Here is a 22,225-nt window from a genome sequence, read left to right as displayed (position 1 = left end):
AACTAAATGTTTGAAATGCAGATCCATCCCCCTGGCAGTTCCCAGCCTGGATTTGTCCCAGCTGATGGCTCCTTTCCTCCATGGAGAGGCTTCAAAAGCTGCCCTGGGAGCACTTGACATTCATGGTTGTTCCACGAGGGTCATTAATGCAGCAGTGCTGCCTTCGAGTTCTTTGGGAATTCAAGGGGCTGATTCTCTCCTTTGGAGCTGGGTAGGAATTGTAATGACTCCAGCTTTTGTGGTGTGTGTGCGCATCCAAACCAGGGTTGGAGTAACCCTGATGTGGTGGCAATTAAGGGTGTGGTGGCAATTAAGATCAGAAAGGAACGTTGGATCATCGTGCTAATTAGGAGTGAATGAGGTGGTGGGAATTGTGAGCAGAGAACTGAGTGCACACTGGGATTCCTTAGGGATGGAAATGGTGGGAGAGAAGAGGGTGGGAATTGCTGGTGCTCACTTGGGCATAGTTTCTGCAGCAGAGGGAGAGAGGGAACAGGATTCCCACTTTCCTGGACTTAATCTGCTCCTTGGGCTGATCCTGAGCATGCTGGGCACGATGCCCTGGGGTGCCTGAGATGGTGCTCCAGGAGAGCTGGAGAGGGACTGGGGACAAGGGATGGAGGGACAGGACACAGGGAATGGTTTCCCGCTGCCAGAGGGCAGAGTTATGTGGGATATTGGAAAGGAATTCCTGGCTGGGAGGGTGGTGAGGCCCTGGCTCAGGTTGCCCAGAGAAGCTGTGGCTGCCCCATCCCTGGGAGTGTCCAAGGCCAGGCTGGAGCAACCTGGGCTAGTGGAAGGTGTCCCTGCCCATGGCAGGGGAGGGGGTGGAACAATCTTTAGGGTCCCTTCCCAGCCAGACCATCCTGTGATTGCTCCTGACGTGAGCCTGTGGTGTTCCTCAAGGAATGGCTGTTTTTGGACAAGACTAACCCAAGTACCAGCCTCGTTTTCCTTGTTTCTGGCTGCCAGCTGGATGTGGGATCATGGATTGCTCTCCTCTGAGCACAGTGGTCAAGATTGTTTGAATTCCATTCAGAATGGAACTGTGTGTGTGTTTGGTTGCAGTTATTGCCTTAATATGTGGCTGCAAGACTTTTATAGACTGCTCAGAGCCTCCAAAAAAACAAAGTGATGTAAAATGGACTGACAGGTTCCAAGAGCAGGAGGGACTGACATAATCCTCTGGATGAGAAACCATCCCAAATCTTGGAATGGAGCATTGTTTTGGTCTTTTGGAAACACTTAATAGCCAAGTAAAGACAGCAATTCCCACCAAGGCAAATTTGATGCCCAGAGAGAGGAAGGAGGATGAAGAGGAGAGAGGAGAATGGTGAAAACACAGACCTTTCTCCCTCCTGGGCAGGAAACAGTCCAAGATTCATTAAATCCCGATGGATCCTTCAGATATGAGCTTGGAAAGCTCTTTGTTGGCTCAGCCTTTTATCTGCTCAGACCCTTCTATTGTATCTCCTGAACTTCCAGGGCTGCAAAAAGCCTTTCGGGCCAATTTAATATGGAATAAAAGCAAAAAGCCTGGTTTGATTCCACACCAGATCGGTCAGGCAAGAGTTAGAAAAGTCTAATTAGACTTGTAATTGGAATGTGTGTGAGACAATTAGTTTTTGTAAGTGTGTGTAATTTAATCCAAAGGAAAGGGTCAGGAGGAACTCGCTGGGAAAGAGGTTAAGGAATAACATGTGGCATTCTTGGGCCTGCTGCTGCTTGTGTCTGACACATCCTTTCAGGGACCCCCAAAAATCCAACCTCCAGGAACCTGGAGGTGAGGCAGGGCTTGTGCTCTGACTTTATCTCCCAGTTTTCATTCCAAGGACAATAGTAAATCCATGGGGGATTCTGCAGCAGCAGCGATTTAGGGAATCCCCAATAAAAACCTAAAATCCAATGCCTGTCTGTGAGTAACTCCCACTCTGGGAGTAACTCCCACTCTCTAGGAGCCCATTCAGCTTTTGAGGAAACTCCTGGGAAATGGGAATATTTAAGCTGAGCTGTTGAATCCCATCTTATCTCAAACACACACTGCGTGTCCTTTATGGATTCAGGATCTTATCCCTGTGCTTACAGAGCAGCAGCCGGGATATTTTCCTTTCTGCAGTCCTTTCTTCAGGAAAGGGGCAGCCCCTCAGCCTCCAAGGTCAGCCCAGGAAAAGGAGCTGCGTCCCAGACATGTGGTACTCATTTGCTTGGAATTTTTGACGCCGCTTATTCCAAGGCGGCGCGGCCGCGTTTTCCCAGACTCTTGTTTTTGGGGCGGGATTGGACGGGAAGAGAGAGATGCTAAAAGCTCTGACTGGAATCTTGAGTGGGGCGTGTAGGGAACGTGTTCCCAGCTTTTAACAGATCCTGCATAATTATGGGGTCGTTGGAGTCCAAAGGAATGGATTGGTGGTGCTCGTGACCGTAATTCCGTGTTATTTATGGATCACGGTCTGTGGTCCAGGTTTGTCAGCACAGATGTTGGGGCAGGGGGTGTATTCCACGGAAAAAGGAGCCTTGGAGCACGGTGTGAGATCAGGCAGAGCAGGTTGGGATTTCCTGCCTATGGCTGTAAAACTGGGAGCAGTGGAGGGGTTAACAGCCAGAGTCCAAAAGTAGCAGGATAATAAATCCCAGGAATTCAAAGGAAACCTCAGCTCCTGGAGTCTGGGCAGCAGAGGGATGGAGCTTCTGACTCCGGTGTTATTTGTGACCTACTTGGAACTGAAATGCTGCTGTTTGGTCAATACTCAACGGCTGGTTTTTAAAATGATCCCACATCCAGGTTAAATATAATCCTCTGAGAGATAAACATTCTCCCCAGGAAATTCCATCACTCCTTGTTGCCTTCATTTTTACTTTTTACTTTAATAGTTCCTTCTTTTTCCACGGCAAACCCCCTTCTCCCCCCCAAGCCCCCACCACCTTTTCCATCACATATCCAATATTTTATGGAGCAATCACAAAGGGCAGTAAATTGAGTCAAACATCCTCTCCTTGGCAGCATTTCCCTCATGACCAAATCCAATATGAACAAAGAGGACAAGGGCAAATAACTTCACTTATTCAGGTCATTTTTCAGCAGAATCATAAAAAATTAGATAGAAAAAGGCCCTATTAGATTATCTCTCCTCTCTTCCATCTTGCCACTCCTGGGTTCTTCTCCGCAGTAAATTTTCCTTGTCCAAATGGAAGTAAGAGAATTTTCCTGCTGATTATTGTTTTTCTTGAGTGGAATAGGATGGATGGGGTTTAGAAAATATTTTTTTTATGCTTCTACAAGGTTCATTTTTAATTTCTGCGTTTTTTATGTTGCTCTTTTTGGGCACCAGGATCTTACAGTTTTTAATTCCACCCCGTTATTCCAGTTGTTCCAGTGTTGGAATAACCCCCAGGCCATGTGTAACAATTTCACCCTATTGTGTTCCTGCCAGGATTAATGTCCCAACAGCACCAGATTGTCCTTCCTGGACAGTGGGAAATGTTTAAAATGCTCTTCAGATTAAAATAATTGAAAATCCTCTTAAAAAGATGGAGGTTCCCCCCCCCCCCCCAAGAGCTGCCAGGGAGGTAAATATAAGATAATTTAACACACCCCCCCCAAAAAATCCTACATTAATATGGGTTTGAAGGAGTTAATGTTTAAGGAGTGGATCTGTTTATCTGCAGCTGAAAGGTCACTGAGTAAATTCTTCAATGATCCCAGTGTTGGGGAGGTGCTGCTGAAATGACAGATCTTGTCCTGCTTCCAAAGAAAAAAAATCTGGATTGGAACTCTGGAGCAAATGGGGATGTGCCTCGTGTCTCTGGGAATCAGGGAATCAAGGAATTGTGTTGTGGAATCACAGAATGGTGAGAGAAAGAAGGGACCTTAAAGATCATCCCTCCCTGTGGCCAAAAAGAGACCAAAACTCGAATATCCCAACCCCCAGGTACCAAAACCTGGAGCAAACCCCTATTTTTGGCCCAAATTTGGCTGCAGCTGAGCTGTGCTCTCCCAGCCTGTGAGGAAGCAGCCAGATGTTCCTGCTGGATGAGCCTCATTTCTTTGGGAAACCAGGCTAAAAATGGACCCAGCCAGCAGCAGCAGCAGCTATGTTGAGACCCAATATTCCAAACAACTCCTTCCTTTGCAGTTCTTTTAGGATTTTTCCCCCCTCCTGGAACTATCTTTGGCAGGAGAATGAAACAGCTGCCACCAAGAGCAGCAGTGGAGTTAAAAGATGAAGAGCTGCTGGTGGCAGCACAGCTGGACACATTCCAGGTCACTGCAGCCTGGCAGGCTCTCCAAGAGGACAATCCAGGATGTTGGATGTTTCCCCCACCTCTGCCCTCCTCCTCCGGAGCCAATCACTTCACGTCACCAGCTCTGCAATCCAGTTTTTAGATGGTTTGCCAATCAGATTATGATGTTGGAGCTAAGGAAGGGAAAGAAACAAACCGTGGAGAAAGACTTTCCATGGGGAAAACATTCCACTTGGGATTTCGCTTGTCTTCCTGTGCCAAACTGGCAGGAGAACTGTATAATTACAGTGCTTTTGCAAACAAAATCAATGTACAGCAAGTCTGGGCATGGCCACCCTTCCATACCTGGTTTTTATGGAAAATGGAGTGAAAGGATGCCATAGTTTTGTTCCGTTCCATGGTTAAACTACTCTCCCCAAAAAAGGAGGATTTTTAAATAAAATCCCCATGTGTTCCATGGATTGTAGTCCCTTCTTCCATTTTAAAAGACAGGCTAAAACTCCACAACACAAGAAAGCAGGGACAGTATCCCTCAGATCTCTGTTCCCACCCAGGGATCAGGATGCTCAGTGGCATCACCACGTCACATGTGGACAGAGAGAGAGAGGAAGGGCTATGATGGATATTATATATATTATATATATATATATGTATATAAAGCATCAAACTTTGTTTTCTTCCAGGAGCCCCTATTTTTTTAGACTAAAATATAACCAAACAAATTGGATCATAAAAATCAATTCTCAGAAACCAGCCCCTCTGTTACATATTAAAGGTTTATTCCCCTTTGTTGTGCACCATTAAGGATGCACAGCCAGCTTCCAGGAATGCTCTGCTGCTGTCCCAAATGTTCATCCTGTGGATCCTAATCTCCCGTTGTTTTCCCTGTCACATTCAATACATCTCCCGTTCATAAATTATGGACTTGCCTGATTTCCTTAACGTTGCCCAAGAGTCCCTGGGAATTCAGACTGGGCAGCTCCAAAGCCAGGATGCTGAGACTCTTTTAGGATGAGAACAGACTAAGGCAGCTCATTCCCCTTACACTGAGCCGGTCATGTTCCTTTTCCTTATTTTCCTGCCAAAATTCCACCCCTAGGAATTCACCACAGACGTGCTGAAGAGATGAAGACCCACGTGTGTGGTCCCTGGACCTGCTGGAATAGGATCCATAGGATCCCTCACAGTGTATGTGAGGGGAACAACAGCACAAGGACGTGGAGCTGCTGGAGAGAGTCCAGAGGAGGCCCTGGAGCTGCTCCCAGGGCTGGAGCCCCTCTGCTCTGGAGCCAGGCTGGGAGAGCTGGGGGGGTTCCCCTGGAGAAGAGAAGGCTCCAGGGAGAGCTGAGAGTCCCTTGCAGGGCCTAAAAGGGCTCCAGGAGAGCTGGAGAGGGACTGGGGACAAGGGATAGAGGGACAGGACACAGGGAATGGCTTCCCACTGCCAGAGGGCAGGGTTAGATGGGATAGTGGGAAGGAATTCTCCAGTAGACAAGCCCAAAGGCCTCAGCTGCTCCTCCCAGGACATTCCCAACAGCCCTTTCACCGGCTTTGTTGTCCTGCTTTGGATGTGTGCTGGTTTAAAGGTAAACCAGCAGGGGAAATGAACCCAACTCAAAAGAGAGATTGTAAGTCAGAATAACAGTTTAATAAAATAATACAATAAGTATTAACCCACAAAACCCAAATGTATAACCCAGCACCCTGGGGCATGAACAGAGTGGTGTTCTTTGGGCCCCCTGAGTCCAAAGTAAAAGGAGAGGGGAAAACCTGTTGGTGAGAGTGCTGGTGCAGTCTAGTCAAGAGCAGTGATCCACTCGTCTTCCTCTGGATCCCACAAGTGGTTAAAAAAAGTCCCAAGACTCCAAGATTATATATCCTCCAGTTCAGGCAGGAATGCTCAGTACTTCCCTCAGGGCAGGGGGGGTTCCTCAATGGGCGTGAGGACAAGAGCATCCTCCTGTCTCGCAGGCCTCTTAACACCCAGCTCATAGCCTGAGGAGTCAGGCTCTATGGGCAGAGGGTGTAAATGGTCTATTGATAACAGTTTCTGGGAAATAGAATACCCAGTTTTGGGTTACACCCATACAATGATGAACTGGTCCCAGCTGTTCTAACTAGGACAGGATGCATGCAAGGAAATCTTTGGAAGGCATCACCACCTGGGGGATGAGAGCTGTGGCATCAGTTTAGGAGAGGACTTGTTCCTGTTTGGGATCTGTTGGAAGGCTCTGGTGGTGAAAGGCTCCAAGTTCTTTAAGAGGCTCTCCCAGAGCTGCCGGAGAGGGAAGTTAAACTGATGACCTGGAAAAAGAAAATGGGGGAGACAAGATTAGTCTGCTCAACAGGGAATGCTGTCCTGGGATTTGTTTTGATTCCTGTGGAAGCACCAGTCTGGAAGGCTTTGTGCAGTGGAATTTTGGGGGTTGTAGTTGGAGGGGAAAAAATACTTTGGAGAAGCATATAGACATACATAAAAATATATTTTAAATGAATAGATAATAATAAAAATAAATATATAGCTATATTAAGTTATATTTATAACTTATGTAAATAATATATTTAATATATTATAATAAATATATAACCATATTAAATAGATTAAATACATAAATTATTAAAAATATTAAATATATAACTAAATATTTAAATATTAAATATATCAAATATATTAAATATATGAAGATAAAGATATAAAATACATGAAGATAAAGATAAAATATATTAAAATATATTTATATATAAATATATAAATATATGAGTAGAAATACATAAAACATATAAAATAAATATATAAAATATAAAAATGAATATGTAAAATATATTTTATATATAAAATATATGAAGATAAAGACATAGAACATATAAAATAAGTATATAAAAATAAGTATGTAAATAAACATATTCAATATATTGAATATATCTATAAAATGTATTAGACATAAAATATATAACATATATGAAGATGAAGATTTAAAATATATAAAATATATAAATATATAAATATAATAATATACATATATAAAATAAAGATATGAAATATATAAAATACATGAAGTTAAAGATATAAAATATATAAAATACATAAAAATAAATGTATAAAATATATAAATACAAGGATTTGTTCCTGGATGAGGACTCTGGGAGTGCTTTGCAGAGGCTGCTGTGCAGGATATACTTAATTTAGCAACTGTCATCCCAGTTTGTACGACCTGTGGTGACAGAACCTGGCCTGGGAAATGTCTGAAAATCCAGATTCATGGAATATTTAGCCCGTTCTCTGCTAATGGGCTCCAGAGCTGCGCCAGCACCGCAGGATCCGGAACAAAAGGCTCTGTGTCCCACTGCCAAGTTTCCTCAGGCTGCCCTGAGTTTGTTCAAGTTTTTCCCTCAGGTTTTATCAAAAGCAAAATCTGAGTCCAGCAAGGCAGGGCTTGGGTGGTTAAAACCAGCCAAAAGCCGGTTTTATTCCCCTTGCTCCGAGGAAACCTGGGATCTGTCACATGTGGCACGCTCGGAAACGAGGTGGGTTTGTGTTGCTTTTTTTTCAGCAGGAGATAAATTGATGTGAGAAAAACTCCCCAGTATTGATTTTCCTTTTCCTGTGGCTTTGGAGAGGTTGTTGATGCAGCAGGAACACAAGGGCTCTCCTGTGTGGGCACAGTAATCGTAATAAATTGGCTTTTTGAAACCCAGTTTTTAGGTTGTGGTTTCAGTGACTTGATTTGTGGAGTGGATGAGAGCTCCTGGCACGGAATTACTCATTTCTGGGCTGTGGAAAGAGGCAGGAGGAGAAATTTTCCTGTGTTATCTGGAGCACTAAACATCAGACAAGATTGTTCTCTCTGTTTCCTTCCTTCCTGGAGCTGAGCCAAGAGGTTTTTGGAGATGTGAGTGTTAAAAATTACACTTTCTGGAGCTCATTCTTGTACATCCCGACAGGGATCGTGACAAGGACAATGATTTATCCTTGGGAGAGCAACAATTCCTTTCTCCCAGTGTCACCAAGGTGTGAGCAGGTCATTCACTGAGGATGCCAAGGATGAGATGTTTGGCCATGGTTGGATAATCCTGTTGGATGTCCATGGGAAGCACTGCTGATCCTGATGAAGGGGTGAGCAGGGATCACTGGTGTTCAGGGACACTCCTCTCTTTGTTCACCCTGTTCTGGGTTTGCAGGCAAGTTTGGGGGGCATTTTTTTTCCCCCTATTGTCCAATTTCTTATGGCCTGCTCTGCATATTCTGGGAGTTTCCATGTTAATCTGGGATTTGTTGGGATTTGTAGGTGGCCAGGGTGGCCCAGGGACCGTGTTGAGAACGGAGACAGACGCTGATGATGTTGCTCTGTGGTGATTTGTCCCAAATAACTCAATGACAGTCACTCAATGATCCTTTTTCGCATCGTTCCTGACAGGATTTTCCTGATTTTCCCTGGATTTCTGCTGTTGTCCTGACACACCACTTACTTTTAGCCACTTTCCTGGTTTTTGATCTTGTGCCCTTCCCATGGTGGTCCTACAAAACCACTGCTCTTCTCTCAGAACCCTTTATGTGGAGGAACACCAAGTCTGTTTGTGTTTTGAGCTATACAGTGAAATTTAGGACTTGGAATTCTTGCAAGTCCTTTTTTTTCTCTCCATCAAAAGCACCAATCCTTATTTTCCCCTCTTTATGGACAATTTGGAGTGTGAATGGCCTCCCCAGGAGGGGCCATCTGTGTGCTTGGCTGGTTATTGCAGGAGGCTTTTAGCAGGTCAAGGAAGAGCACATGGAGGTGGGGCTTGGATATGATTTTCCTTACCTTTATTTTATCACTTCTTCCCCAAATTTTTCCACTGCCATGCCTCAGATCTGAGCTGTGCCAGCAGAATTGAATTTGCATTTGTGCAGAGGGGCTTGGTTGCAAACACCACTCACGGTGTTCCCCGATTGCTCCTGGTAGGGAGATGTCCGGCTTTGAGGGTGATGGGAGCACAGAGGGTGTCACTTCCTTAGATTTAGGAAATTCCAGGACATTCTACAGCCTTGGGAGGGGTGGATTTTGGGGTGGAAAACTGTTTGTAAAGGTCAGTGGTTTGATGTGAGCAGAGAGCTGGTTGTTGTAGGATATAATAATAGAATCATGGAATATCCTGAGTTAGGACCCACAAGGATCCTGGAGTCCAAATCCTGGCCCTGCACAGGGCACTCCAAGAGTCCCACCCCAAAAATGTTCTGGTGAAGCCAATTAAACATCTTTCTCAACAGCTTGGAAGGTGGGGTAGGATGTACCTTGTAAAACTCTGTGGACAAACTGGGAGTAAAACTTGTGGCAGGGGAGCAAAACCAACCCCAAACCCTGAGCTGTTCCCTGAGGAAATGTGGGAATCCCCAGCAGAAAGATTCAGGTTGGAAAGCACATCTGCCAGGAGTAACTCCAGGATTATTCTTGCTTTGCCTCCAGGAATTCTGTGAGGGAAGTCCCACCTCATTTTCTTATAAAGATAAAAAACCCCAAAACCCCCAAAACCCCACAAAGACCCATGCTGAAAATACATTGTGTGTCTTTGTTATTTGTGGAATAATTTCTGGAGCTGGAAATCCTCTTGCAGTGCATCCATCTCTTCCCAAGAGGTGGGCACCAGGGTATCCCAAGTTTGTTGGGCACACGAGCCTTGGGTTCAACTGGAAAATCATAGGAATTCCTATAAATGATGCCAAAGGGAGTTAATTGTCCCTGCAGGGTGTCAAAAGCTGCAGAACATCCAATAACAACTGAAATTGGAAATACCCACCTCGAGGAACTGTGCTCCTCCATTGCTTGGATCTGCAGGGAATTCAGGAATTTAACTTGGCTGCTTCCATGGGAAGCTCCTGAATATTCTGGAGAGATTAGACTTGGTCTGTGGAATGAGGATTATTTCTTGTCTTTAAAAGGGGGACACTTGTGGTCAGTACTGAGAGAATGAATTTTTAGGAATTGTTTGGAGGAAAGTCCGGGGTGTTTTTGTGCAAGGAAAAGTTGTTCTCCAAGTAGGAGTCAGCAGTGGAAGTAAAATAGAGGAGTTTGCGGAATGTGGAGGTCTGGGGTGGGATAACATTATTAGGGGGAGTGTTGGCAGAGCTCTTGGACAACCTGGAGGAGTTTGGAATGAGCACATGGGTTTATTAGAGGCAGTGGGAAACTTCAGGAGGACCAGGAGACACCAGAAACTTGGGAAATGAGGAAATCCCCACTCTGGATTTCCTGGATAATTAATAATGGCCCATTTCTGCTCAGTGACCTGAGCTGATCGGGAGGAACAAAACCTGTGGATAAGGATTAGTTTTAGGAATGGCCTGTGCTGGGATTGAGGGAGGGGGGTGGTGGAACAGGAAATCATTAAAATCCTTTGCAAAAGCTGGAAAAAAGCTTGTTAATTTTCTCTAATATTATCAGGAATTTTGATAATCCACGGGCAGTGCTCAGGAAGGGGAAGGGGTTTAGTGTGTGAGGCTTCTTTAAAATTTGGGTGATATCACTCTGAATTTTGGGGAGTTTTTCACTGGAATTGCTCCTGTGATATCCATATGGCAAAGAGAGTCCAGGGAATAAAACTGGAAATTGCCAAGGACTCCAAAAGGAAGGAGGGGTTGGGAGTTCTTCGAACAGGTGCTTAATAAACCCCAATGAAAGAAATGTTAACTCGTTTTTAATTGCTTCAAAGTGGCTTTGTAATTGAAAGTTAATTAAAGGCCTTGAAAAATTATGGGGAATTTTGGGAACACCTTTATGGAAAAGCAGCTGCCCACCTTAAATGATTTTTATTGGTGCTTAATCCATATTAATTAATTAATTAGTTAATTGTGGATCAGCACAGGAATTTTCTGTGGACCTTGTAGCCAGACTGGGAGCTTTGGAGTGAATGGGCAGATTCCAGGCATATAATGGTGGGAGATGAGATGGGAATGGTGCAGTGGTGGGTGGGAAACCTTGGCCTTATAAAAACAATTTGTTTTTAATTAGAACTGAATAGCAAAATAAACCAGATCTCACCCTGAGTCTCTCTTAGAGTTCAGATTAGAGCAGGTGACTTAAATATCTGGAATTATTGGGAATTATCCACCCATCCTGCTGCTGTGTCCTGGATCCTCTCCGGCCCCAAGATCCAGTGGCAGAGAGCTGAGCTGTTGTTATTTCAGTCCCAGTTGTCCTTTTCCCGCTCTTTGGCTCCAAACCCAACCCCCCCAGTTTTCCAGGGGATTAGACTTGGGTTTCTTTTTAATCAGGAAGTGAAAACGTGGATGGGATTTGCCACTTTTCCTAATCCTACTCTGCCCTCCTGCCCTTCTGCCCGCACCCTGCAAGCGGGAAAGTTATTTTGGGGATATGGGAGGACTGATGGGAAAGGGAGGTGTGGTCGGGGTGACATCCAGCAGCTGAATCCTGACACGTGTCCAGGATGATCCTGGAGGAAGGATGATGCCAAACTTTGCCAGTTTAAGGAATTTTTCATCTGGAGTTCCCACTTATGTCCTGTGGGACATTTAATCCTCTGGAGCTTAAAAAACCCTTTGATTTTAGGAACTTTGAGATGTTGAGTCGCTGTGTGTTGTGACACTGAGTTTCCCTGGATGCATGTTTTCCTGGGATGGATGTTCTCCTGGATGGATGTTTTCCTGAAATGGTTGATTTCCTGGATGCATGTTCTCCTGATTGCGTGTTTTCTGGGATGCATGTTCTTCTGGATACATGTTCTCCTGGATGCACGTTCTCCTGGGATGCACGTTCTCCTGGGATGCATGTTTTCCTGGGATGCAGGTTCTCCTGGGATGCATGTTCTTCTGGATGATGTTCTCCTGGGGTACATGTTCTTCTGGATGAAGTTTTCCTGGATGCATGTTCTCCTGGGATGCATGTTTTTCTGGATGATGTTTTCCGGGATACATGTTCTCCTGGGATACATGTTCTCCTGGGATGGTGTTTTCCTGGATGCATGTTCTCCTGGATGGATATGTTCCTGGGATGGGTGTGTGTGAAGGTGCTGGTGGAACATGTGGCCCTTTTCACCCTCTTCCTTAAAAACTCCTCCCTCTCCAGACTGGCCAAAGCCATTGCTGGTGATTCCCAACTGCTCCCACCCCTTGGCCAGGAAAAGTGCTGGGAATGGGTCTTTGGCAGGAGGAAGTTCAGGAGATGGAGCAGCCCTGGGAGCGTTGCTGTGCTGAGCATCCCATTATTTGGGGATCCAGGGCTGAATTCCTGCCTGAATTCCCGACTGATTCTCTTGGCTGCCCCTTGTCCTTCCTTCCCTCAGTGTGAAGCCTTTTCCTGGGATCTGCCCTCCTGCTGTGCTCCCTGTTCCTGTTGCTGGGCTCTCCGAGGGCCATCTGGTGAACCAGATCAGGGAGTAGCAAACCAGGTTATTTTTATCCCAGATCACTTCCCTAATCCCATTCCCTGCACAGCTCCAGCACAGCCTTGGTGACACAAAGGCACTTTTTAAGGAAAGATTGGAAAGCTCTTCCAGCCAGGAATGACCCTGCACTTTCCTTTCTTTCCATGCCTTTATTCCCTGCCAGGTATTTACACTCTTGATGAACGTTGTTGTGCCAACAGAACTTCCCACTGTTGTGCCATCCCCCTAAATCTTCCAAGTTAATTCCTCCTCACAAATTTATTTTTCTCATTCTTTAGTGGATGTCTTTGCACTTCCAGACTTCTTCACACTCCCATTTCTTTGGTTTAGTCCTAATTTAAAGGATTTTTCCCAGTTCCTGGCCCTCAGCGCTAAAGGCTATGTGAGTCCTGTCCTGCTGCTGAATCCTTGGAAACCCTCCAGGAATTCAGCACTGCTGGACGCAAACCTTTGGTATTTGATGAGCAAGAGCTCACTGACTTCCTTGGCCACCCAAAATAGGGATTTGAAGCAAATTTAGGAATCAAACCTGCTCTGGGAAACAAAACAATAATGGCAGAGGGATTGGAGGTGGGAAGGCAGCAAAAGGAATGGTTGATCCCGTGGGCAGGATGTGCTTTCCCCAAATCCAGGGCCGGAGGAAGATCTGGGGGAGGTTGAACTTATTTTCTGCTCCATTCTTGCCACAAAAGGAGGGATTTGTTGCGTTTTCTGAAGCTGTTGGAAGTGGAGCCGCAGCCCACGTCTTCTTGCTGCGGGAGCGGGTGTATTCCTGGAAGGAATTAAAACTGGAGCTGTTATATTTGGTACCTCCTGGAGCACTGAGGCTCCTTTGGGTACAGAATGTGCTCAGAGACTCATTTGCCGCCAAGGAGCTTGATGGGATGAGATGTGTCAAGTCCTCATTTCTGCTGGAATTCACTCTCTCTCTCCTGAAGAGATTTTAGGGTTGTTGTGCCTTGGAATTTTGAAGAGACGAGAAGCCTGAAACCAGGATTGAATTCCAAGCAATGAATGTTCTTATTAGAATGTAGGAAAACAGGTGGAAACATTCCTGCCCCCTTTCCCTGGGGGGCAACAACAGTGTTGGGATTGTCTGGACCTTGGAACATCACCTCACTTGCCACGGTGGAGCTTGGTGGGATGAGATTTGCCGAGTCCTGGTTTCTGCTGGAATTCCCTTGTATTTTCCTCTATTTCCTGACAAGATTTCAGGGTTGTACCTTTGAATTCTGAAGGGCCAAAAAGCCCAAAACCAGGATTGAATTCCAAGCAATGAATATTGTTATTAGAATGTAGGAATACGCACCTGTGGAAGCAACAGGTGGAAATATTCCTGACCCTTTTCCCTGAGTGGTAACAACAGTGTTGGGATTGTCTGAGGATTGGAACATCACTAGGGTGGGTTTGGACTTCTGTCCAAGGATTCTATTTGAGCTCATTGGTTTCATTTCAAAGGTCTTGTGGTGGAATTCTGAAGGGAAAAGTGGGATGGATCAGCACTCCCAAAGAAAGTCTCACTTGTTAGACTGGATCCAGCATTTTCTGCATCCTGGTTTCTCCCCCAGGGTGTGGGTTTTTTTGAGTGAATGTGAACTAATTTGGGATCAGTGGGTAGAAACCAGGAAAAAAATATTTCATGGGAACCTTTTGGGCCTGGGTTGATTAAAATAAACAGTTATTCCAGGGAGCTGGTCCTGGTTTGGGAACAGGAGCTTTGCTGCTCCTCTCTGTTGCCTAAAACATGTGGAGTGGCTTGGGAAGGGGATGCCCTCCCCCTCCTGCATCCTGTGCTTCCCAGAGCCCAGTCACTCCCAGTATGGTTATGAGCACTTCCAGTCTATCCCAGTTGCCCTCAGCATGCTCAGTCCCAGTTGCTTCCAGCATGATCCCAGCTGCTCACAGCCACTCCCAGTCACTCCCAGTATGGTTATGAGCACTTCCAGTCTATCCCAGTTGCCCTCAGCATGCTCAGTCCCAGTTGCTTCCAGCATGATCCCAGCTGCTCACAGCCACTCCCAGTCACTCCCAGTATGGTTATGAGCACTTCCAGTCTATCCCAGTTGCCCTCAGCATGCTCAGTCCCAGTTGCTTCCAGCATGATCCCAGCTGCTCACAGCCACTCCCAGTCACTCCCAGTATGGTTATGAGCACTTCCAGTCTATCCCAGTTGCCCTCAGCATGCTCAGTCCCAGTTGCTTCCAGCATGATCCCAGCTGCTCACAGCCACTCCCAGTCACTCCCAGTATGGTTATGAGCACTTCCAGTCTATCCCAGTTGCCCTCAGCATGCTCAGTCCCAGTTGCTTCCAGCATGATCCCAGCTTCTCTCACTTGCTCCCAGTGAGAGTGTGGTCCCAGTTGCCCCAGTTGTGATCCCAGTCCCCCCAGCATGGTTCCAGTATCTTCCAGTTGATCCCAGTTGCTCCCAATGTGTCCCCAGTTGGCTCCCAGTATAGGTCCAGTAGCTCCCAGTGAGGTTCTGTTCACACCCACTTTAATCCCAGTCGCTCCCAGTATGATCCCAGTGTGATCCTAGCCACTCCCACTATGATCCCTGTTACTCCCAGTTCCTCCCAGTTGTTTCCAGCATGAACCCAGTTTTTTAGAGGCATTTCATTTCCAGTTCCAGAGCTTTTGTTCCAGCTGGGAAGGTGGGGTGGGGTTGGGAGTAACATGTAAAACTGGGGCTAAAAGCTGCGTATTCCCAAATCCTCACAAACAGCTAGTTAACAGGGATTTGCATGGAAGCTTAAACTGGGAAGACCTTGGACTTATTTCCAGCTCTGGCATCCCTTCCCACTCCTCCCTTTCTCCCAGCCTGTCTCCCATGTCCCCATTCCTTGTGCTCCAGGGAAGCCACCCCCCCCCGCCCCGTGCTGGAAGGAGCCGTGTTTTGTGTCCCACAGGTTTTCCCACGGAGCCCTCACGGCTCTTTCTCTTTCTCTCTGTCCTGTTGCTGCTCCAGAGCTCTGGAATGCTGTGAAGACTCACTGCCCAGGCACATTCCCCTCCGGATTATCTCCATCCGAAGGAAGCTCGTCTCCCAGAGGTACCAGTCCATCTTTGATGTGTCCCCTTCCGTCGGGTTTAGATTCTCCTCCCAACCCCATTTCCCCATCTCCCTCCACGCAGGAAAGCTTTGGATTCCATGGATTATAAAGTGTTGCTGTTTGAGCTGGTTTGGGCCCTTCTTCCTGTTAAAGGAGTTCGGTGGAATTGGAAAATAAGGAATTTCCGGCTCGTGAAACGCAGGAGTTGAAGCTGCACCAACACTCTGGGCCTTAATTTTACTGTGGTGATTTGTAAAGTGAATAAACTCTGCATTTTGGGATTTAGTGCTCAGATTATGAGCCCTGAGCAGGTCAAGCCTCTGAACATGTTTTTTATACAAAAATATAGATAAGAATTAAGTACCTTATCTACAGGAGCTGTGAAATAGTCAGGAAATCCCTTTGGAAAACATCCCTGCATGCCTGCCCTTCAGTTTTCCCTTAGGGATTCGCTTCCCTCTGGCTATGGAAGACACTGGGATGGCTGAAGTGACCTGATCCAGCTGTTCTTGTGCAGGAATATGGAAAACCAAGGGTTGACTGGGGTTTTTTTTCCCCCTTTTCTGTGTTTGGCTGCTCAGTAACATGAACTTTAAATGTCAGCATCTCCTGGATCTGCTGGGCTGTGTCGGGATCAAACATTTGGACATGCTGTGACCCTTATCCTGAGGGCATTTCATCATTTTTCAACCCTGCTTTGGGAAAAATCTGCCCTAAATCCACGGCTGCTCTTTGGACACAGGCAAAATCCCACTGTTCCTTCCTCTCCCACCCCATCTCAGCCCAGACAGGACAGAAAGTGCCAAGGATTTCAGGGAAGCTTTTTGTCCTTGCCTGTGCCAGCCTTGAAGCAGCAGCAAAGATCCCCTGCCCATCTCCCTCTTTCCCCTTTTTCTCCTTTTCATGCTAGAAAAAAGGATAAAGATTAAAAAAAAGGGGACTTTGATGCTACTCCTGACCCTTTTCCTGCCTGGTTTCCCCCAAATCTCCAAGCTGAGGCAGCAGTAGGAGACCCCGTTGTGCTGCTTTTTTGGGATGTGAGAACCAGAAATCCAGGGCTGTGGAAGGGGAGAGGCAAAGTCTTTCTAATCCCATGGGTGGGATTGATGGGAGGTGAGGTGGGAGAAGGCCCAGGAAGTGGGACTGGGATTGGAACTGGTGGGAGATCTCTGGGACAGGACGTTTTTCCAAGTGAGAACATGGGAAGTGGTGGCTTTGCAGGAGAAAGCTCCTGGTCCGGGGGCTCCTGGTCCAGTTCAGCTCCAGGTTAAGGAATTTAGGTTTAAGCTTTGGTTGTCTGAGCTCCCAGTTTGGTCCCTGGAGACCTCAAGAGTGGAACTGTTGGGGCCTGGGGGACCTGGCTGACCAGCTCCTGGTTGGCATCTCCAAAGAGATCGGGGTTGCTCTCCAGACTGTGATTGTCCTGCTTGGAATCTCCACCAGCCACTTCAGATATTTAATTTTTCAGGATCTTTATTTGGGGTTGAGCCTCCTGATGGTGATTTCATTGAGAAATCAAAAGGTGGAAGGAATTGGCTTAAACTCCCAGGAAGTGTCCCACTCACCCACATCCCAAGAGAAATTCCAGCAATTCAACAGTTAATCCTGGTGTGTTTGTGTGTAAAATCCACATGTATCCAAAAATACCTCTCTTATCTCCCTCCTGGTTTGGTTTGATGTAAACATTCTGTGATGCTCTTTTACATTAGGCTGGGTTTTATCCACTGTGGAATTTGGAACTGGGCCTGGACTTTACGCTTTTGCTCCTCCACGATTCCAAACTCAGACGGAAAATTTCTGATCTTTAGTCTCGGGATCGTTTGTGCCAGTTTGGTGGGATCTTCCCTGGGCTGGGAATGCTCCAAATCCGGGGTTGAAGTGAAGCTTTCTTCCAGCGTGGCCTGGAACACTTCCAGGGATGGGACATGGCACTGTGGGGGAACATCCCCCTGTTCCCTACGCTTTCCATAGCTCCTCCCTGCAGTGTTTGCTCCACATCCCTTCTCCCACAAACCCCAGATGGATAATTTCCCACCTCTTCCCACCGTGCCAGCCTTGTTTGTGCGGAGGAACGAATATTCCCCGTGGATTATCCGGCTCCTGGAGCACAGTGCTGCTGGAAATACCTGGTTGTGATTAAGTGCATTTTGAATTTGGGAGTTTGCTTAATGAGCTGCACCTTCCCCACATTCCTTTGTTCCCTCAGAAGAGCTCCGTGTTCCGATTTACGGGGCCAAAAGGGGGAAAGTGCCATGAAAAGCCTTAATTAGTCTCGTTTGAGTGCACAGGGAACAGAGTTGGTGTGAGCCAGCTTTTGATTCCACCCTTTGATTTTTCCCTAAGCTCGTTAGAAGCTCTGTATCCCTGCCTTTCTCAGGCTGGATTGGATAATTGGAATTTCGAAGAGCAAGAGCCAATTATAAGCAATAAAGTTGTGAAGCAATCGGCTTTGTTATTAAATGTTCTTTTTTGAGCATGTGGAAGCCATAACTTGGTGGGGTGGGATTCACAGGAATGATGTCCAGAGGGTTTGTTGTGAACCTCACAAAGGAGAATATTCCAGGAGCCTTGGATTTGCCCATTGTGCCACATTTCAGCGGCATGTGAATCCCAGAATCCCAGAATTTGGGCCACCAAAGGTCATCCAGCCCAACCTCCCTGCTCAAGCAGGATCCCCGAGAGCAGCTACTTCAGGGTTGGGAATATTCCCAGGGAAGGAGACTCCAAAACTTTTCTGGGCAGCCTCTTCCAAGTGCTCTGTCGCCCTCACAGGGAAGTTCTTCCTCACGTTCAGGTGGAACTTCCCATGTTCCAGTTTCTTCCCATTGTCCTGTTGTTTGGCAGCACCAAGAGCCTGGTGGTGCCACTGAGGTTTTGATTTTTCCTCTACAGGCCAATAGGAAAAAAAAAACCAAACCTTGGAATACTGTGTTTTATCCTTGGAATTCCCACATTTTTTGGGGTATTCAGTGTATAGTTCCTGTAGTCCCCAGTTCTGGCCATGGATTCTCCACACAAAATTAATTGAAATTGAAAATGGAAATTAATTGAAATGCAAATCCTACTCTAAGGTGTTCGGTTTTTTTTAATTGGACCTTCCAGAATTATGCTTGAGTGGAAAAAAAGAATTCCACTGGTATCAATTGGATAATTTGGTTTGTTTGGGAATTAAGATTTCTGTCTGTCTCTGTAAAGCCTCCTTTTCTCTTGGATATTATCACTTTAACTGCTTCAGAAAAAGGATGTTGGATTGGGTTTCCATCCCAACTTGCCATTAAGGAGCCAACAGTTGGATCTTCCAGCTCTTCCCTCCTTCCCTGTGTCAGTGGGGGTTGGAACACCTGACTGTGGGATGATGATCCATCTGGAAATGTTTTTCCACCATTCCAATCTCCACCTGCCCATGGAAGTCTCCACATTTCCTACTGCTGGACATCAGATTTGGGGTCCTTAGATGAGAGGGAATGGTGGAAAACATGGAAGTTGCTTGGCTCAACAACCAGCCTGAATATTTGGGATGTATGTGATGGTGCACTGACATCTTCCATGGGGATTTGTCTTTCCAAAGGCATTTGCTCTTGAGGTGCTGCCTTTTTCCAACCCTGTGGAAAATTCCTTGCTTTTGAATATTTATACTTACTATTTTTATACTATTTTAATATATTTATGCTATTTTAATATTTTATACTATTTTAATATATTTATATCCAACATACTGATATTATTTCAATGTATTTATATATCTATACTTAATATAGCTGTATTTTAATACATTTATAGCATTTAAATATACTTTAATATAAAATGACTGACTTCCATAAGATAACCCTGATTTCTTTTTGGGGGATCAGTTGGAAATTAATGGGAATTTGTCACCTCTGCAAAATTTGCTTCTTGGCAAGAGTTTAAAGCCCCGAAAAGGAAGGGAAGAAGGAGAGGGCACCTCTTAGTTCAGCCAGTGCTGATCCCGTTTAACATTCCCTTTTAATCCTTGGCTTGTGCCTGAGCATCCCAACGCTCCGGGGTCACCGTGGGATCAGCACAATCTCCCTGCTCAGCTTTTCCAAGCCTGTCTGTGGTGTTAAGTCTCCAGCTGGAAGGGCGATCCCCTCGGGAGCCTTGACCTGCTCTCAGAATTCCTTTCTCCTGGGTTTTATTCCGGTGGTTTTTCCCTCCCTGTCGGCCCCCCTCCGTTAATTGCTGTGACCGCTCGGCACAACCCTCCCTCTCCCAAACCTCCTTTGCTTCCTGATCAAGTGGTTCCTGGAGCAGGGCCCAAAGTGTCTCCTGGTTTCATATCCCCCCAGGGGCAGCACAGCCAGACTTCCATCCTAATCTCTCTTCCCAAACACAAAGATGTCAGCACTGTCTAGACATGGACGTTCCAGGGAGTTTATTCCCGCTTTCCCACGTGCTCCCTCAAGGTTGAGGGTTCCCTCTTTCTCCTTTTCATCCCACAGGGTCCTCCTCAAAGCCTTTGCTCCATGGGGTGAAGTCCCACAGATAATTTGGGAATGGGGTGAAATCCCACAGACAATTTGGGAATGGGGTGAAATCCCACATGCAGTTTGGGAATGGGGTGAAACCCCACATGCAGTTTGGGAACAGGTGGCTTTGAACTTTTCCACTTCTTTTCTAGTCACTGAACAGCCTTTCCTTGAGCCCACGTTGGGCAGCTTTTCCATGCAGGAGTGGACCCTTAAAAGCTGGACTTTGGGAGTAGGGAAAGCTAAAAATTGAGTTTCCTGCTCCTTTGGAATTTTCCTTCTGCTCATGGCAGGCTTTGACCTTTCCTTTCTTGGGAAGTGTTCTGCTGGGAAGTTCAGCTAATGAGGGAATCGTTAGGATCCTGGTCAGCTTTGGATGTGGTGTGGTTGTGTAGTGAAGAGGAGGGTGGCCACAAAAACATTGGGAAAACTGAAGATAAATTGGAAGTGGTGCAAAATCACCCATTCTTTGTGCCCAAAGTTCTCCCTCATTCTGGAGTTGGGTTCCTTATGTGCATTTATTTCCCGTTTTCTCATATTAAAGTGTCAAAATTGTGGTCTCACTCCAGCCAGAACAGCCCATGGATTCTCCTGCAATTGGAAAAGGCATGGTCATGCTTGAATTCCCTTCCCCAGTCACCCCAATTGGGGATGGTTCCATTTGTGGCATGAGGAATTCCATTTTTATCTGGCAATAAGAGCTAATTGGCAAGCCTGGAAAGTTGTACACAAGAAGAAATGTGTCTGTTCTTTTGCCTCCGACAAAAAAGACAACTTGAAGAGCCAAAAAAATTCCTTGAAATCGTTCGTAGGAGGGGGCAAAACCGACTTTTTGTTTTGGGAAGGTTTTGTGTCTGCAGGATTCCAGCTGAATCCCGGGTGGGAATCGACTGCTAATGTTGATTTTTAAAAAAAATCTGGATTTTTTGGGCACAGGAGGCTCTAAAATATTGCTCAGAGAAATAGTTCTGACAAGACAAGTGAGGTCAGAAAAACAAGAGCGTGTCATTCCAAGCCAAGTCCTTGGGAACATCTTTAGTGGCAGTTTTTCCCTGTCCCAAATCAGCTTTTTTCCTTGGCAGGGAGGACCTGAAGCACTGTTCATTTGCAGAATTCCTATGTGGCTGACTTGGTCCTCGGAGTCATCCTGGTAAAGACAGCTCTTGCTACTGGAAAAATCCCAAATAAGCCAGGGAATGTCCAATATTCCCGAGGTAGGAACAACACGTGCAGCTTTTGGTGGCGATTGGTTTGATTTTGAGTTGTAGGAGATGCATTTCAGATGCATTTCAGGGAGAGACGGATCATCTTTTTCCCCCTTTTCCCATTCATCCAGAAACACTTGGAAATGAGCAATTCCATGTCTTTGTCTAGTTGAGGGCTGTTTTCTCCTAATATAAGGAAATAATTCCCACTTCTGTTAGACCATTATCCCACAGGGATGTGGAGCAGATTCCAATTTGCTGCCCTTGGCTGGAGAGGGAATTGTGAAGGAAACTTGGGGGAAGTTGGACCAGTGTTGAATCCCTCTCCCAGAATTATTCCCAGCTCTGTGTTCCAGGTAACCTTTGAAAATGGAACTGTCAGATCACGTTTGCTTTCTGGGGATGGAAAAAGATCCATGATTTGGTCGAAGGACAACCAGGGGCTTTGTTTCTGTGGTTAAAATATGGAGTTATCTCCTGAGGAATCCGAGTTGATTCCCAGAGGTCCCTCTGATTCCATGCTAGGGAAGCTGTTTTCAGGGGATATTAAGAGCACTTGGAAAGGTGCCACAGCAAATCCTTAGGGGTGTGCCTGGAGCTCCAAAGGATCCCAGCAAGGCTCTGCCTCTGGGATAATTCTAACGGGATACAGAGATCTATATTCCTGATTTATTGCATAGGTTTTCCCCCGTAAAGAATTCATGGCATAGTTCAGGAATCTGGGGTGGTTTAATTATATGGAGCAACTTTGGATGCACCTGAAACCTCTGGAAGTCGGTTTCTTTGGATTGGTGGGTGATGGGTCTGTCAGGAGATTACACAGCCCCATGTGGAGTCTCCAGCCTTTATCAGGAATATGT

At 46.0% G+C, this 22,225-nt stretch overlaps 1 protein-coding gene across 6 annotated transcripts in view; it reads left to right on the top strand.

Annotated features, from left to right (window-relative positions):
• Positions 1 to 22,225, top strand: part of FAM168A (family with sequence similarity 168 member A) — an 89,636-nt gene that overhangs the window by 15,827 nt on the left and 51,584 nt on the right. For 3 of the 6 annotated variants that reach the window (XM_017821923.1, XM_017821922.1, XM_017821919.1), the window contains exon 2: positions 15,589 to 15,672. The exons of 1 other annotated variant lie outside the window; for it this stretch is intronic. Coding sequence is in view for 2 of the 5 variants with exons in the window: in XM_017821919.1 (XP_017677408.1) it covers positions 15,589 to 15,672 (84 nt within the window). In the remaining 3 variants the exon portion in view is untranslated. Of the gene's footprint in view, positions 1 to 15,529; positions 15,673 to 21,242; positions 21,375 to 22,225 lie in introns of all 6 variants that reach the window. 2 more of the 6 variants (XM_017821920.1, XM_017821921.1) reach the window with 2 other exon arrangements.

The sequence above is a fragment of the Lepidothrix coronata genome, unplaced genomic scaffold, assembly GCF_001604755.1.
Source record: "Lepidothrix coronata isolate B3197 unplaced genomic scaffold, Lepidothrix_coronata-1.0 Scaffold93, whole genome shotgun sequence".
NCBI classification, from domain to species: Eukaryota; Metazoa; Chordata; class Aves; order Passeriformes; family Pipridae; genus Lepidothrix; species Lepidothrix coronata.
This window is presented reverse-complemented; position numbering and strand designations above follow the sequence as displayed.